Source organism: Rhincodon typus, chromosome 20 (assembly GCF_021869965.1).
Source record: "Rhincodon typus isolate 14 chromosome 20, sRhiTyp1.1, whole genome shotgun sequence".
Lineage (NCBI taxonomy): Eukaryota > Metazoa > Chordata > Chondrichthyes > Orectolobiformes > Rhincodontidae > Rhincodon > Rhincodon typus.
Window position 1 is genome coordinate 37,039,324 of NC_063351.1, and position 18,249 is coordinate 37,057,572.

At 40.5% G+C, this 18,249-nt stretch overlaps 1 protein-coding gene across 1 annotated transcript in view; it reads left to right on the plus strand.

The window, feature by feature from the left end:
- Positions 1-18,249, plus strand: part of LOC109911229 — a 205,032-nt gene that overhangs the window by 51,193 nt on the left and 135,590 nt on the right. The window contains exon 8 of the mRNA XM_048609079.1: positions 10,087-10,184. Coding sequence (XP_048465036.1) covers positions 10,087-10,184 — 98 coding nt within the window. The remainder of the gene's footprint in view (positions 1-10,086; positions 10,185-18,249) is intronic.

Sequence of the window (18,249 nt, forward strand, 5' to 3'; positions counted from 1 at the left end):
CCATATGTACTATCTCCGACTGTACAGTGTGTTAAAGAGTTTAAGCAGCATACATCTGATTCGGGTCAACTGAGCAATGTCTATGTAGAAGCTTAAAAATTGCCCTCCTTTTTTGGAGGGCCCCATCTTCCAAGGAATACCATGCAGAACAGAGAGAAGCAATGGCACTGCACTCTACTTAGAGATTTCAGTTAGACTGCCATTCCATGATGTCCAACAAGTCTGAAATATATCATGTTCTTCTAGTGGGACCACCAAGGGTCATGTCTCTTCCACATCATGTTTTCATGCAGGGCATATCAGAGATTCTTTTGCAGTACTGTGTAGTTGGAAGATGCTGCTTAACATTTAGATTCTTGGCTCCAGACAGCTGAAGGATATGCCATGGCTATATGATAAACAAAGGATCCTTGAGAGGTGCAGCATTGTGTGGATTAAGAATATAAGGACTTCTTCAGAAGTAGCAGCATTCTACAGTGCATCTGCATCAGCATCAGCTAAAGCAATGCAGGCAAGACTTCTTTGTGAACCTCTTTGAATAGAACTGAGTGGTGTGAAGTCATCTCTCAATGACTGTTAATGTTTTGATGCTGTATGGTCTAACATCCCCTGTATAATCCTAATTGCAAGTGCGGCTTAACAGTTTGATCTTTTAATGCTTTCCTGTTGTCTAATAAAAGTCAAGGTTATGAACTGGTGAGACCTTCCACAACATCTGATGCTCCTTCATTCAATCTTGACAAAGTTTCATACTAGTATGAAATCATCCTCTGAAGATTGCTGTCAATTCTCATTTCATGCAAGTCCCTCTTTTTGATGCATTAGTAGTGAAGGACACAGCATGCTATAATGATGGGGCACACACATTGTAGCTATATTGCATGGCCCTGCTAGAGACGTACAGGCATCAAAACCTCATCTTTGGGAGGTTTATGTCTGTTCCACTGATGGAATTATGGACAACATTTTATTTTCAGTCTATATCCGTCTAAGGGTTTTCCAAAGGTGTCGTCAACATGTATAGAGGGTAACCCTTGTCTCTCAGCAGCTATGCCTGTATAGCCCAAGGACCTAGGAAGGATGCAGAAACCTGTGAGCTCTCCAGTGTATATGCAGCATGACAGTTCTGAGGATATCTTGTATGGACCTCAAGTCTAGCACCGATGGACATTGAAAGTAGAAGCCTTTTCTGTTGACAAACACTGTGCTGTTACAAATCTGCGATTGCAAAGCAATGTTGGTGCAGTCGATAGCACCCTACATGTGGGAGAAGCCAGGGATGGTGCACAATACCACATTCAGGCTGCATGGCTTTCTTCATTACCGAAAAAATAGCATGGTATATCCTTCAGCTGTCTGGAGCTGAGAATGTTAAGCAGCGTCCTCCAACTACACAGTACTGCAAAAGAAATTCTGGTATGCCCTGCATGAAAACATGATGTGGAAGAGACATCTCATGACCCTTGGTGGTCCCACTGGAAGAACGTGCTATATTTCAGACATGTTGGACATCATGGAATGGCAGTCTGACTGACACCTCTAAGTAGAGTGCACCATGATAAGGTGTAATCTAGAAAAGTTGACATCAGTGTCATCTCAGATGCATTTGTGGGTCAAGAATTAGGAGATGTACATCTGAAAATGAGCCACTGGCATAAAATTCAAGGGAACTGTAACTTTGATAGCTACTGGGATGACACGGCCACACAGTTCTCATGAGTGCAAGTCCTGCTCCAGCAGATGATGTCCCAAATTTACACCCTGAACCCAAGGATTTGCAATTTACCATCCCCTTGTTTGCCATATACTCTCCTCATGTGATTGGCAGAGTGATTGTGACTTTTGAAAATGCTCCCTCCTCCTGAGGCTCCCTGTTCCTTCCTTTGCTGAATGAGTTCCCATCCTTCTATCTTGATTTGTCTCTTTTCATTGAAATGATTCCCTCAGCAACCTAGTCAAATGCAGCCCATTCCCAGTTTTCAACTTCCCAGGGCTCCATGAACCACCCCACTTCCCTGACCATTAATGCCCAAACCCCAAGGACTGACCTTGGATCAATGCCTGAAACTGGGCAGGACATTCCTGAGTGAGTAAGACACAGCTCCAGACTCATATCTCCACACCAACTTGACTGACTGGTGCCCAATCCCTGGATTGCAAGGACACAGATATCCAGACTTTAGTAGAATCAAGCACCTGGCTGATCGTGGTCAACCCCACCATCCCCCACACCCCAGACTAGAGTTAGTTGAGTCCCTTGACTGACTGCAGATCCTCTTTACCCTACCAAGGACTGGTCCCCTTTGACTTTCAGACAAGGCTGTTTGGTTGAAGCACATATACTGTGTTTATTTAAGGTTTTGGAGTAGATTTGTAGCTCAGGTTGTGGGTGTTGAGGTTGGTTGGCTCGCCGAGCTGGTTCGTTGTTCCGCAGACGTTTCATTACCCTGATGGGTAACATCATCAGTGCAGCCGCTAATGAAGCACCGTTGTGTTTTCCCGCCTGGTATTTAAACTCTGAGGAAGGGTCACTGGACCCGAAATGTTAACTCTGTTTTTTCCTTCACAGAAGCTGCCAGACCTGCTGAGCTTTTCCAGCAACTTTGTTTTTGTTCCTGATTTACAGCATCCTTTCGGTTTTTATTTAAACTCTGGAGTCCGTTGAGCTGGATTACCTTACTTGTGGACAAGGAACCATGTGAATAAGGAGAACCACCAATTCGATTAGGACAACACCAAGATCCTGGGACAAGCAAAGCAGAGACAGGCACGGGAGTTCCTAGAAGCCTGGTACTCCATGAAGAAAGCCATCAACAAACACATAGAACTCGACCCCATATACACTCCAATGCGAAGGAAAGCAGGAAGTGAGGTAATCCAGCGTAACAGACTCCAGAGTTTAAATAGCAGGTGGGAAAACACAACAGCACTTCATCAGAGTCTGCACTGATGATGTTACACATCAGGCTAATGAAACGTCTATGGAACAACGAACCAGCTCGGCAAGCCAATCAACGACAACTGTGTTTGTCATTTAAGCCACTGAAACGTGTAGGTGTGACATTGATGTAGTCTTGTGTTTTACAGCAACATGTCCATCCACATGACAGTTCACTGCTCTGAACTGTAACTTTTTGCCAGCCTGTCCTGCACTAACAGGCAAAGCAAGTCACATGGCTTACATTTATAAGTTAACACCGAAGACACTATACATTAAAAACCAATGCAAGCCAGGGAGGCTGATAGCCTATAACTTCATGCTAAAAATCTTAGGCACTAAAAAACAATGCAAAGAAGAGAGTGTGAGTAAAGTGAATGAGCACCAACAAACTGAAGATAAGAGCCATAAGATGCTTCCTGTGTTGGACTCATGAGATGCACATGTGTCCCAATATGCAAAGCAGTCTGGCAAAAATAAACAATTCATAGATGTTCCTGAGCTCCCAAGTGAAAATCTGAAGCAGTGTAAGAGTTGGTCCAAATGTCAGCATGATTACGTGATGAGACATGTGGTTTGCTGATGTTGTCTTGCATGGATGAACAGGGGAACAGGCTGATGTCTATAGAGGATGCATGGATGTTTCAATGAAGACACAGAGAAGCAAGCAACAAGCTGCTGCCTGATTTTCATGTTAGGAATTGGCATTATCTAGTTTCTTGGGAAAGGAGATGAGAATTAACAGCTGCATAGAAAGGCCATGAGTCAGGCCAAACATGAGATGTATATTGGGAAAAAAGATAGTCGCCACTCGTTTAGTGAGGTTCCGAACTTGCTGTTTAAATCTTAGGGGGAAAATTGGAATTTTTTTCTTATTGGCAAGGTTCTTTTATTGTTGATGTAGTTTCTCACATTTCCTGTCTCTGCCTATTCTGCTCAGAGAGCAGAAAATTCCACTCTTGCTTTTAACAGTTTAGCTAGATCTTCAGTAACAGGTTGAAAAACAAGTATAAGAATATTTCACATCAAAAGTCATCCTCCAGTCTCACAGCCCAAATACAAGTCATACAGCACCAACGGATCATAAGATAGTACAGCACACAAGGTGGACTATTCAATCTATTGAATATGCATAGTCTTCTGAGAAGGAATCCAGTTGATTCCAAATCCTGCTCTTTTTCTCAATTTTTTGTCTAATGGCCTTTTTGAAGACGACATTTGAATCTGTAACCACCAACCTACCAGGTAAAGCATTGAAATCATAACTACAGTTTTATAAAAAGTTTTCCCTCCTTTTCCATCTTTATATTGCTAATCATCCTATATCTGTGCCCTCTGGTTATTGTCCCCTTTTGGTTGTTGTTTTCTATTTAATTACTCTATGTAAGCTTTTTACTATTTTAAATATTTGTATCAGATCTAGTCTTAGAGTAGACAAGCTAAGAAGAATAAGCTAAGTTTCTTTAGTTCATCCATGTAATTATGTCCCTCATCCATAACAGCACCTCATATTTCGCTTGGGAACCCTGCAGCCCAATGGTTTCAATGTGGACTTCACAAGCTTCAAAATCTCCCCTCCCCCTACCGCATCCCAAAACCAGCCCAGCTTGTCCCCGCCTCCCTAACCTGTCCTTCCTCCCACCTATCCCCTCCTCCCACCTCAAGTCCCACCCCCATCTCCTACCTACTAGCCTCATCCTGCCCCCTTGACCTGTCTGTCCTCCCTGGACTGACCTATCCCCTCCCTAACTCCCCACCTACACTCACCTTTACTGGCTCCAACCCCGCCTCTTCGACCTGTCTGTCTCCTCTCCACCTATCTTCTCCTTTATCCATCTTCTATCCGCCTCCCCCTCTCTCCCTATTTATTTCAGAACTCCCTTCCCCTCCCCCATTTCTGAAGAAGGGTCTAGGCCCGAAAAGTCAGCTTTCCTGCTCCTCTGATGCTGCTTGGCCTGCAGTGTTCATCCAGCTCTACACCTTGTTATCTCAGATTCTCCAGCATCTGCAGTTCCTACTATCTCTAAGTAAATATACACTGTATTTTCTCATAAACCTTTACATCCTTCCTAAAGTGTGCTGCCTGAAATTGATTACAGTTTTCCAGTTTAGGATCAAAATAACATTTCACAGAGTTTTAGTGTAACTTGTTGGCATTTGTACACACTAAAAATTATATTTATATATTGAAGTGAATTATATTATGTCACACTTGCATTTTCAGAATAGAGAAGCAGCTCAAAAGGTTGGCAATCTATGACTCCTCACAGCAAAGCTATTTAGGTTAGTTCCCTGCCTCTCAATAAGTGGGTGGAGTTATGGCATGAAAAAATAGTAGCATGAAGCACAATAGGAAGGACTTTACTATCCTAGGGAGAATGTACACCATCATTCAAATGGTGGGAAATAATACTTATTGGTTTGGGTTGATGGGAGGTGCTCAGTTTCGATATCTGATCATTGGTAAATGTTTGAGACAAAGCCAAATTCATAGGTGCTTTTAGCTGAGTGCACAGTTTTGTCTGCCACTTTCCCTGCTCTATACTGCTTTCAGTGTTGGAAACTGACTTCCAGTGCAGAATTGTTTCCTCATGTCTACAGGAGCCTTTCAACCTGACTTATAGATGTGCATTTTCCTTGTTCTCTTGCTGCAGTTGATAGCATGCAGGTCATGCTGTTTTATAATTTTGTGTGCAAACAACAAGTTAAACCCTATGTTTTGCAGTCAGCTACAATATTCATTTCATGCAATTGGCAATTGGCAGTAACAATCTGTGGTACAACTTTGTTCTTTTAAATTCACCAGAGGAAAATTATACACTGTATCTGAGCAATTCATCTCATTTTATGTCACATTCTGCTGTAGTAAAAGGCCCAGAATAGGTACATCCATTCCAAGAGAGGCAATGTGAGTTATATGAAGATACAGTAGGGAATTGACAAAGGGGGAGATGCCAAAAGTGAATTTGAAAGAGATTGAACATGAATTTGAGGTTTCCTATACCGGCTAACCACTGCACTACACAAGTGAATGTCTTGCTGTATGTTTACTCCACGTGGGAAACAAGCAGCCCTTCAGAAGGACTGAAAGTCTTAGTGTAATCAATTTTGGTATATTAAATATGTGATCCATAGTAATTTTCTGGCAGCCTGTATTTTCTTACTTGATACCAGCCCTTCTGGTCGTTGACCTCAATGTCAGCTCGTACAGAGGTTTCACTTCTGCCTACAGGGTTGGTGCAGATTCAATGGACTGAATGGCCTGTATCTCCACTATAAGGATTCTATTTTATACACCTTCCACCTTCTGCTTTAGAATTGCTCTACTAGGCACAGGAGGAGGAGATGACCATTTGTTCTGTAATCTGACTTCCTTTACCACCTCCCAGTTATATTACCAGTTACTAACTGTAATTGTGCTTTTCTTTTGGCTTTAGTCACGATTGTGTAATTACAGTACTATTTAATTTATCTTCTTTTATTCATTTGTAGGATGTGGGCGTCACTGTGGCCAGCATTTATTGCACGCCCCTAACTGCCCTTGAGAAGGTGCTGGTGACCTGCCTTCTCGAACTGCTGCAGTCCACAAGCTCTTGGTTGACTAATAATATCCTTAGGGAGGGAATTCCAAGATTTTGACCCAGTGACAGTAAAGGAATAGTGATATATTTCCAAGTCAGTGAGTACTTTGAAGGAAAACTAGCAGGTGATAGTATTTCCATCTTGCTGCCCTTGTCCTTCCAGATGGAACTGATTTGGAAGGTGCTGCCCGAAGGTCTTTGGTGAATTTTTGTGATGCATCTTGCAGATAGTGCACACTTGGATGGTTGTGAGTGTGATGCCAATCAAGTGGGCTGCTTTGTCCTGGATGGTGTCAAGCTTCTTGTGAGTTGTTGACCTGCACCCATCCAGTAAAGTGGGGTGTATCAATTGCAATCCTGACTTGTGACTTATAGATGATCGATTAGTTTTTGGAGAGTAGGAGGTAAGTTACTTGCCACAATATTCCTCTGGCCTGCTCTTGTTGTAGCCACGGTGTTTTTGTGGCAAGTCCAGTTGAGTTTCTGGTTAATAGTAACCCTTATGACGTTGATAGAGGGGGATTCAATGATGGTAACATCATTGAACGTCAAGGGCCGGTGGTCAGATTGTCTCTTATTGGAAATGGTCATTGCTGGCATTTGTGTGAGTAGAATCATAGAATCCCTGGAAGGTACAAATATTACATGCCATTTGTCAATCCATGCCTGGGTCTTGTTGCATTTGAACATGGACTGCTTCAGTATGAGTTGTCATGAAAGGTGCTGAACATGGTGCAATCATTGGTGAACATCCCCACTTCTGACCTTATAATGGAGGGAAAGTCATCGATGAAGCAGCTTAAGATGGTTGGGCCTAGGACATTACCCTGCGGTAATCTGCAGGAAATGTACTTGATTTGAGATGACTGACCTCCAACAAACACCACTATCTTTCTATGTGCCAGGTATGATTCCAACCAGTGAAGAGTTTACCCCCGACACCCATTGATTCATAGTTTTGCTAGGCCTCCCTGATGCTGCACTTGGTCAAATCCAGTCTTGATATCAAGGGCTGTCATTCTGACCTTACCTCTGGAATTCAGCTCTTTTGTCCATGTTTGAGCCAAGGTTGTAATGTGGTCAGGAACTGAATGGCCCTGGCAGAACCCAAACTGGACGTCATTGAGCAGGTTATTGCTGAACAGGTATTGTTTGTTAGCACTGTTGATGACACCTTCCGTCACTTTACTGATGATCGAGAGTAGACTGATGGGGTGGTAATTGACTCAGTTGGATTTGTCCTGAGTTTTGTGTACAGGACATACCTGGGCAATTTTCCACATTGTTGGGTAGATGCCAGTTGTTGTAACTATACTGGAAGAGCTTGGCTAGGGGAGAACAAGTCTTCAGTACTGTTTTTCTGTACAGCTTTTCTGATGAAGGGTCTAGGCCCGAAACATCAGCCTCTCTGCTCCTATGATGCTGCTTGGCCTGCTGTGTTCATCCAGCCCTGCACCTTGTTGTCTTCAGTACTGTTGCTCACTATTGTCAGGGCCCATAGCCTTTCCAGCATCCAGTGTCTCCAATGATTTCTTGATATCACATAGAGTGAACCGAATTTGCTGAAGACTGGTATCTGTAATGATGGGGACCACTGAAGGAAGTAGAGATGGATTATCTCCTTGGTACTTTCAGCTGAAGGTTGCTGTGAATTCTTTGGCCTTATCTTTTGCCCTGATGTGTTGGCCTTAAAGGGCTAATCCTTCTGCAAAAATTGACACTGAATCCTGCAAAGTGACTTACAGCAGTTATGTCTCTCCTTTTGTTGATTCTTTGCAGCCAAATTAACGCAGACACACTGAGATGTGAGCAATCACAAAAAGAAACATTTAGAATTCAATTAACTTTCGGACAACACAATGAGTTTTTCTAAATATGTGAATAGTCAGAGCATCTGAGAAAAAGAATTGCTGATTAGAAATAACCACAAAATATTCAGTACAATTGACTTTTTATAGGACAATATTTCCATCAAACCAACATAGCAGCTATATTAAGTTTTGATCTGTATGAGAATTCTGGAAGGCACCATTTTGTCAGAATTTCTAGGAAGTACTCTGAGAAGCAGCCTCAATGAGAGATAACAAGGTGTAGAGCTGGATGAACACAGCAGGCCAGGCAGCATCAGAGGAGCAGGAAAGTTGACATTTCGGGTCTGGACCCTTCAGTTCTCAGCAAAGTGAGCATGAAGAGAAAGGTTATCCTTAAGCAGTTAACCACCATTTTGACAAAAGTGTTCAGGCAATCTGCAACTGTCCTAACTAGAGAAATAGTGAAGATCAAGAAATCTGTTTGTTTCACTTTGTCTCTTCCAAAGCCTGTTCTACCTATTGTGTACGTAGTATAATTATTCAAGTACAGAATTTGTTGTAGCCATTGAATTGTGAGTTGATGATTTCAATTCCTTCACTTTGAAAAGAAAATCTTCAAGTAGTACATGTGTAACGATAACAAGACTAGTGTTGCTTTCATCTTTATGTGTATCATTTATACATTCCTACTTTTATTTTTTGCATCTGTATTTTAACAAATAAATATCACTTCTTTTAATCACTTCCAGCAACGGTTATCTATTAAACTAAAATGTGTCTTTCTCTAAGACTAAAGCTTTGCTGCTGCTTATCTTAAATTGGATATTAATAGATACTTAGTGATGTTAATCAATGTTTGTCATCATTATTGATGCAACCACTCCATTGGATGGTCTGGTGCATCAGTGGTGTATTGTAGTTTATCTAAGAAGTCAACAAATTCAATTTAATACCAAATAGCAACTTTTGTTGTATGCATACTCTTTGCCTGTAATCTTTTCTTTTATTCATTATATAAGAACTGTAAAAATAATAGTGGTCTGTTCTTGTCCTATTTTACATGCTATTTGTGATTTTGATGACACATTTTTGAAAAATGATTTATTTTATAGCACTAGAAAAATCAGTTCAGATTGCTCCATAAAGTCACTGTCATTGTGATGTAATTCCTTTTGATGGTTGCATAGAAACTGTTATTACCACCAAGTTGCATTGTTATAACATTGTTATGCCTTATTGGTGATTTAGTTATGCTTCACCGGGATTTCTGGAGTCCCACTCTGCATCTACTTCTGCAGTCTCCCTCTGTAGTTTTCACGAGTATTGTAGCAGTATGCAAGAGTTTAGGAAGCACAGGCTATGGTGAATTTTCTTTGCTTAAAACCTAACCTTCACTAAATGCCACACTCACTCTCTTGCCAACAGTGCTAATCCACAATTCAGTGGTAAATTCAGAAATAACCATGCCTCGAGTCTGAAATTTAAATCAGGATCTCAGAGTTCTTTGTACACTACTCCTTTGTGCTTTGCACTAATGATAATTTTTTTTTTACTTTCATCAAAAGTTTCAAAAAAACACTGCAAATCTTCACAGTAGTTATTGAATCTGAAATTTATACTCACCAGAATATTTAATTTGAGGATTTATTTTTAAATGCTGGAAATATGACAACATGTTAACTGGAATCTGAAAGAAAAACATGGGTTAAGGTTTCAGGGTGTGACCACTCATCAGAATACATCTTATTTTACAAAGGTTTCCAGTACCCCATTGAAATTAAGAAGAAAATCGCATTTGCAACAACTTTCAGAAAATCTCCTGAGAACAGAAAAACAGCACAAACAACAAGTAAGGTGTGTATTGTATGCCTAATTATTTGTATTCCAGAGAAGAAAAAGACTTTTAGTTTCACTCATTTTTTTAGAATTTTAGGTGAAGCTACACATTGTCGAAATATTATGTGATTCATTACAAAATGAAGGAATGTGAATAATTAATTTTGAAGAAAAACCAGATAATTGATATGTAATATTGTCTTACTCTGCAACAGGGTAGTTGTAAGGCTCTAGCTGTAATGCATCTGTGTATCTCATTAGTGTGAAAGCATTTCAACAGTGTGGTGAACATTTATCAACAATGATTTATGAAGAGGCTCAATGGCAATTCATTTTATGTGAAATTTATCCAATGTGTTGGAGAATGAAGTAACTGAAGAGATTGTATGTCCAGTTCACAAATTAGAAATTCTGACTGATCCATTTGTATCATAGGAAAGAAAATGTTCATAGGAAGCATGTGATCATTTGAAATTATGTTTTTATGGGAAAGGTTTCTTTTTACACTGAAATATAATTAAATCTGGTTTCAAAAATTACCTTTCCACCAATTATAAGAGTTCTAGAAAAAAATTTAGGAATGAAAAATATTATAATACCTACATTTTGAAAGGGATAATGTTTTATGACTGAACCAGTTGGAATTTTTGAGGAAACCGAATAGATAAAGATAATTGAGTAGATGCTATTAATTTGATTTTTAAAAGGTCAGATTAGTACCACAAAAAAGATTAACAAATAAGTCAGAGAACGTGGAGTCAGGGACATGATGCAGAATGGATTGATGATATCCGGGTTCAAATCAGAGAGCAGAATGGAAAAATAGGGTGTCAGTAGTTAGGCCAAAAAGGTGGATGGCATTCCATAAATATCAAGATAAGGACTACTTCTGTACATAATTTTCTTTGATAAATTGAACTTGGGAATCAAAAGGACAATTTCAAAATATGCTGATGAGAGCAAATTGGGATGATGATTTTTAAAATTTGTTTATGGGATTTAGGCATTGCTGCCTAGCCAACATTTATTTCCCATCTATAATTGCCCTTGAGAATGTAATAGTGGGTTTCTTTCTTGAACCACTTCAGTCCATTGGGCTTAGATACACACACAGTGCTATTAGAGAGTTTGTGGATTTTGACCCAGCGACAGTGATGAAAAGGTGATATAGTTGCAAGTTCAGAGGTTTGCTTGGATGGGAACCTACAGGTGGTGGTGTTCGCTTGCCTGTGTTGCTCTTATCCTTCCAGGTGGCACTGGTTGTGACTTTGGAAGATGTTGAGAAAGAAATTGGGTGGGTGGAATTGTTACCGTGCGTCTTTGGGGATAGTATTACTGCTGTCACTGTGTAAATAGTGAAGAGAGTGAATGTTGAAGGAGGTCAAGTGGGTATCAATCGAGTGGGCTGGGTCCTGGGTGTTGCCAAGAATTTGGAATTGCAGCCATCCAGGCAAGAGAGTATTTCATCACACTCCTGATTTGTATCTTGTAGATGGTGGTGTGGCATGGGGAGACAGGAGGTGAGTTACACACCATAGAACTTCTCGTCTCTGACCAACAGTTGCAGCCAGATTACTTCTTTGACTGGTCGAGTTCAGTTTCTGGTCAATAGTAATGCCCAGGTGCATTTGATAGTGGGATTTACAGAGATAGTTGTGCCATTGGATGTCAAAGGAAGATGGCTAAATTCTCTCTTGTTTGAGATGGCCATTGCTCAGCATTTCTGTGGTACGACTTTTACTTGCCCCATATCAACCAAGGTTCAATGTTGTCTAGTCTTTCTTCATATGGATATGAGCTGCTACAATAATTACTGAACTTCCCTGCTTCTGAATTATTGATGGAGGGAAGGTTATAGATGAAGGGGCTGAAAATGGTTGAACATTGAGGACTCCCCTGAGGAGCTCCTACAGTGTTGTCCTGGGACTGGGATGGTTGACTTCCAACAATCAGAATCATTTTCCTTTTATGCTTGGTATGCCTCTAACAATGAAGAGTTTTTTTGTTCTGATTTCCATTAACTCTGGTTTTGCTAAGGTTCCTCATGCTATATTCAGTCAAATGCTGCCTTGATGTGAAAGGCAGTTGCTCCCACCTCACCTCTGGAATTCAGATCTTTTGGTCATCTTTGGATCAAAAGCTGAAAACATGTCAGAAGCTGAGTAGCCCTCGGGGAACCCAAACTGAGTGTCAGTGAGCAGGCTGTGACTGAGCAAGTGCCATTTGATAGCACTGTCAACAAACTTGTTCCATCACTTTGCTGATTACTGAGTCTAGATTGATAGGACAGTAGTTGGCAAAGTTTTATTTACCCTGCTTTTTGTGGACAGAACATACCTGAATAGTTTTCCACATTGCTGGGTAGCTGCCAACATTATAGCCAATAGACAATACTGAGCAGGACTCAACAACTTATGGGATGACATTAATAACCTTACAGTATGAGCAAATAATTCGCAAATGAAGTTCAACATAGAAAATATGCGATAGTATATGGGTTCAAATCCTACCATGGCAGGTGGGGAAATTTGAATTTGGATCAGTAAGCTTCACACAGTCAGGAAGGAGAGATCAGATCCAGAGTGAGACATGGCCCAAGTCAGTATATAATTCGGAGACTTTGGAGGCAGTGTGGGAATTTGGGGCAGGCGGAAGAGGTGCTTTTTGCTTGCTTTTTTGGCTCATAGTTTGTAAGGTCTTTTTAACAGGACAAATTGAAGCCCAGAATCAGGGCCCAGCATAAAAGAAAGACAGACATCACAGGAAAGCTGTAGGTTCATTGGTTGGTAATAGCTGCTTATTTGACTATTTATTATAGGTTATGTTCAGATTGAAAGTAAATAAGAGCAATATTTACAGATTACCAACAAGACCAGTAGGAATGTTTTTAAAAACTATTTAAAAACTAAGTAAATAAAATACAGATGCAGGACAGACAATGTATGTACCTGTATGGTGCAGGAACTGCTGGACTCCATTGTGGTTCATAGTGACCACGTCTATAGCAAGTGCTGGTTGCTTGAGGAATTCTGGCTCAAAGTTGATGAGCCTGACTCTGAGCTTTCAACACTGCAACACATCAGGGAGGGGGAAAGTTACCTTGATGCTGTGTTTTAGGAGGCCATCACGCCACTGAGATTAACTATCTCAAATTTGGTCAGTGGTCAGAGTCAGGAGGGTGTGACTACCAGCAAGGCAGGTAGAGGGATCCAGGAGATAGCGCTGAAGGAGCCTCAGCTCTTGAGCTCATCTGACTGGTTTGAGATTCTTTATCCCTCTGTGGATGAGAGCGGGCCTGGAAGGAAATGAGCCCATAGCACTGGTGCAGGGAGCCATTGAAGAGGGGGTAGAAAAGAGAAATGTAGTTGTAATAGGGGATCGTATAGTCAAGTGAATGGACACTGTTCTGTGTGGATAGAGAGTACCAAAGGCTGTATTGCCTGCTTGGTGCCCAGGTTCAGGATCTCTCATCTGAGCTACAGAGGAACTTGGAGTGGGAAGGGAAAGATCCAGTTGTCATGGTACACGTAGGTACCAGCAATATACGTAGAAAGAGGAAAGAGGTTCAACTAAGGGAATATGAGCAACTAAGAGCTAAATTAAAAAGTAGAATCAAAAGTTAATAATCTCTGGAATACTACCTGAGGCACAAGTTAATTGGCGCAGGATCAACAAGATTACAGAGATCGTGGCTCAAAGATTGGTGTGGGAGAAATGGGTTTGAAATCATGGGACATTGGTATCAGTACTGGGGAAAGAGGGAGCTGTTTCGATGAGATAGACTCCACCTGAATCTTGTTGGGACCAGAGTTGTGTAGGGCTGTAGGTATAACTTTAAATTTTTAGAAGTGGGTGTGGGGGTATAGTGGTGAGTCATTGGTCAGTTGCATGGAAAATTTAAAAGCCCAGAGGTACAGGAGAAGTAAGATTGCAAGTCAATGATGGGGTTGATTGTTACCAGAAAATGAAAAAGGGACAGAATGTGTGATTGTCATATTGTATCAAGGAATCATGAAATTGTAAGGAAACTCCATAAGAGAACAAACTTGAAAGCTTTGTATCTTAATGCTCAAAGCATTCAGAATAAGGCAGAGAAACTGATGGCGCAAATCAAGATAAATGAATATGATCTCATAGCTATTAGGAAACAGGGTTACAAGGAGACCAGGATTAACATTCAAGAATATTTGACTTTTTTGGAGAGACAGGGGGGATAGAAAAGTTGGTGGGGTAGCTCTTTTAATAAGAAATGAGATGAGGACAGTTGTGAAAGATGATCTAGGCTCAGATTATGTAGAGTCCATTTGAATGGAGGTAAAAAGCAACAAGGAAAGGAAGACATTGCTATGAGTAGTGAACTGACCCCAAACAATAGCTACTCAGTGGGAAAGGCTAAAAGTCAACAAATAATAGGAATATATAAAAAGAATAGAGCAATAATTAGCGTGGCTGTAATCTTCATGTTGATTGCATCACTCAACTTCCATGGAATAAGACCTTAAAACCTCTTGTTACTGTTATACTTCTTGGATGGGTCATGTGGGCACATTCCTATATCATAAAATTCTAAAGGGGTGTAGGAGCTGAGAGACCTGGTGGGTGAATGTGCACAAACCATTGAAGATAGCAAGAGTGATAAAGCCTACAGGATCCTGAGCTTGATAAATAGAACACAAAAACAAGAATGTTTTGAAAAATCTGTATAAAACACTGGTCGGCCTCAACTGGAATATTGCTTCCATTTCTAGGCACCTCACTTGAGGAAGGACGTAAAAGACATTAGTGGATGTGCAGAAATGATTCACAAAAACTGGTCTAGGATTTAGAAACTTCAGTTATGTGGATAGAGGTGGACAGGCTGGGGCTGAACTCCTTGAAGAATAGAAGATTAAGGAGAGTTTTGAGTGTCTGGATTTAGTAGATAAATAAAGGAAATGTTTCAATGATAGATTGAAAATCAGAGGGCATTGACTTAAGGTATTGACAAAAGAAGCAATAGTGACATCAGGGAATAAAAATTTCACAACAAGTGATTAAGATCTGGAATGCATCTGGAGTGTGGCAGAGATAGATTTTGTTGGGGCTTTCAAAAAGGAATTGGATGACTATCTGAAGAGAAAAGATTTTTAAGTTGCGGGAAAACTCTTGCTATCAAGTATTTATTAAGGAATAACATGCTCACTGAAAGTTAGTTTGGGTTCAGAATGGCCCCTTAGCTCCTTACCACTTTACAGGCTTGATCCAAGAATTGACAAAAGAGCTGAACTCAAGAAGCAAGTTAACAATGACTGCCCTTGACATCAAGGCAGATTTGCACTGAGAATGGCATCAAGGAGCCTTACCGAAACCAGAATCAGTAGAAAGCAGGGGGAGAACTCTTCACCGTTTGGAGTCACAACTAGCAGAATAGAAGATAGTTCTGCTTGTTGCAGGTCAATTTTCTCAGTCCCAGGACATCATTGCAGGAATTTCTCAAGGTACTGACCTAGGCCCAACCATCTTCAGCTAATTTATTTATGATCTTCTATCTATTATAAAGTCAGAAGTGGGGATGTCGCCAATCATTGTACAATGTTCAGCACTATTTGTGGTTCGTCAGATACCGAAGCAGTCTTGTCCCAATGCAACAAGACCTGGGCAACATTCAGGCATTGGTAAGAGAAAAGTTGCATTTGTGCCAGACAATGACCATTGTTATGATTTTGAGGTGATTTACTGTTGCATATACTGAGGTACGGTGAAAAAGTGTTGACTTACATACTTTGTTATGAGATGCTTTCTATTTAATGTTGTTTAGATGACTTAAGTTTCAAAGGATGGTAGGAAAAGGAACTCATTTCATGTATTATGGACATACCAGGAGCAATTTCTTTAAAAGACGTCATTAAAAGTTCATTGTGGATAATGGAGTTTTTGTTTTAAACAAGGCTCCCGAGGGATCACATAACTGATTATAACAGCTTGCTTTGCATTAGACCTGGTAAGGTTCTTATTTTGGTTTATTTCGTTCATTTGGAGAGAAGCTTCCTAAGAATAACCAGAGTTAGATGTAAGCTTGCTAGGAACAAACTGTCCAGCTGATCTCCCCCATTTCTGAAAAAGAAAACCCTCTACTTCAGTTCAGGGTGAAACCTATTTGTTCTTTTGTAGGAGTGATTGAAAGAACATTTTAAGGTTGTATTTCCTGAGCAATGTCTGCAAGATTTCAGAGATAGCATGCATAATCACATGACCACACATTCCAGTACATCTGAAAACAGACTCTGGAACATTCTATGCTATAACCTTTTGCCTTCAAACCTCTTGGCCAGAGTGTTTCAAGTCAGAATCAGGATCCTCTCCTAATAAATGGTTAGGAGCCAAAATGACAGGAAACACACCACCTTTCTAGAGTCTTTCTGCCCCCTTGTGAGCTGTTTTCCTCATGGAATAAGAGAAACAGGTATTAAGGGAGATGAAAGTGGGTGGCACAGCTGGTACTTTTTGTGCATTTGGATGTGCATTTGGGAGAGAGTTCAGAGGACATGTAGGGTTAATTGTTCGGGGTTGGGTGGGTAACGGTGCATGAGACAATATGTTCTGACTAATTGCGAGTGTGGATGGAGCATGAGTCTTGGTGGGAGGTGGGTCTAGCAACAGTGAGAGAGTGAGTGTAAGGTATTGGATAGACGATAGTGGCACTTATGCTATTGGAGTAGAAAATGACATTAATCGCTTTCTGCAGTGCTCTACAATCGTCCAGATGGTTGAGACTGCTTTAACCCAGTGGTAACCTCAGACCACGCTGGCATAGGTCTGGTGTTGTAGAATCCACACAATCCTAGGGCAAGAGGAAGGCCAGCCTGTGCACCACCCCATTCAGAAGGATATCGAGGACCCTGCCTGCAAAGCAGAGTGCTGATTTTATGCAGTACGCTGTGCAGTTTAAACATAATTTTCTCTATCTGCATCAGTGTTCATCATCCCATTTGCCTTGTTAATTGACAGCAGATAAGTTGATATTGAGTCTACAGTAATGTCCAACTTTCTTCCAATTTCAGCATTATTTATTTTGACACTATTTATAGACTGTTTGGTTTTTTTTCCTGCTTATGTGCAATACTTTACACTTATTCATTATTCTGGCCACTTGTATATTTTTCCCAATCGCTTTGTAGTTCCTCAATTATCTGCTTATAATTAATTCACTGTTCTCTTTTACCCAGCATTCAGCATCACCTCACATCTGAAATAACTTTTTTAACAAATATTTGCTGTTTTACCCTTCAGCCAAACTTCTTATTATTCCTAAATTATGCCCTAATCCCCACCATTTTGAGCTTAATCAGCCAGCTTTCCATTTTTAAAAAAGTTATCAAATGCTGTTGGAAATTGGGTACACTGTGTCATTTGGACTTTTCACTGTCTGTTGGGACATTACTACAACAAGGTCAAGATGTCTGGGTAGGGGCAGGGAATTTTCTCTGAGATGTTCTCATTCCTCTGCTGTAACTTGGTCAGAGCAGGCTTTTTGACTCACTTTCTGGTATGGGAGCAGCTCCAAGGAAATTTTGCTCCTGGATTGTTCTTCAGTGTCCTCAGGCCCTTGAAAGTTTTGAAGAACATGGAAGTAAACCTACCAAGCACTCAATCATAACTCAGAACAGAAATGTTGTATGAGTTAGTTAAATGATATAAGAACCTTCCCATAATTAAACAAAACTTGAATACCGCAGTAACTTTTACAGTAGTATTCTTTCGGTTATTTTAAATGTTTTCTTTCCCTTGTACCAAGCTATAATATAAATGCTTATACTGTAAGAACAATTGAACTTAATCACAAAGCCTTTCAATTACCAAGTCACCTGTAACAGCTCTAAACAACAAAAATCTATCAGTGTAGTGGATAGTCTGTTTGAATTTCTTTGACTATCTCAAATAAGAATGTTTCTTTTATTTTCATGATGTGGAGGTGCCAGTGTTGGACTGAAGTGGACAAGGTCAGAAGTCACATGACACCAGGTTATAGTCCAACAAGTTTGTTTGAAATCACAAGCTTTCGGAGCACTGCTGCTTCGTCAGATGAAGTGACTTCACCAAATGA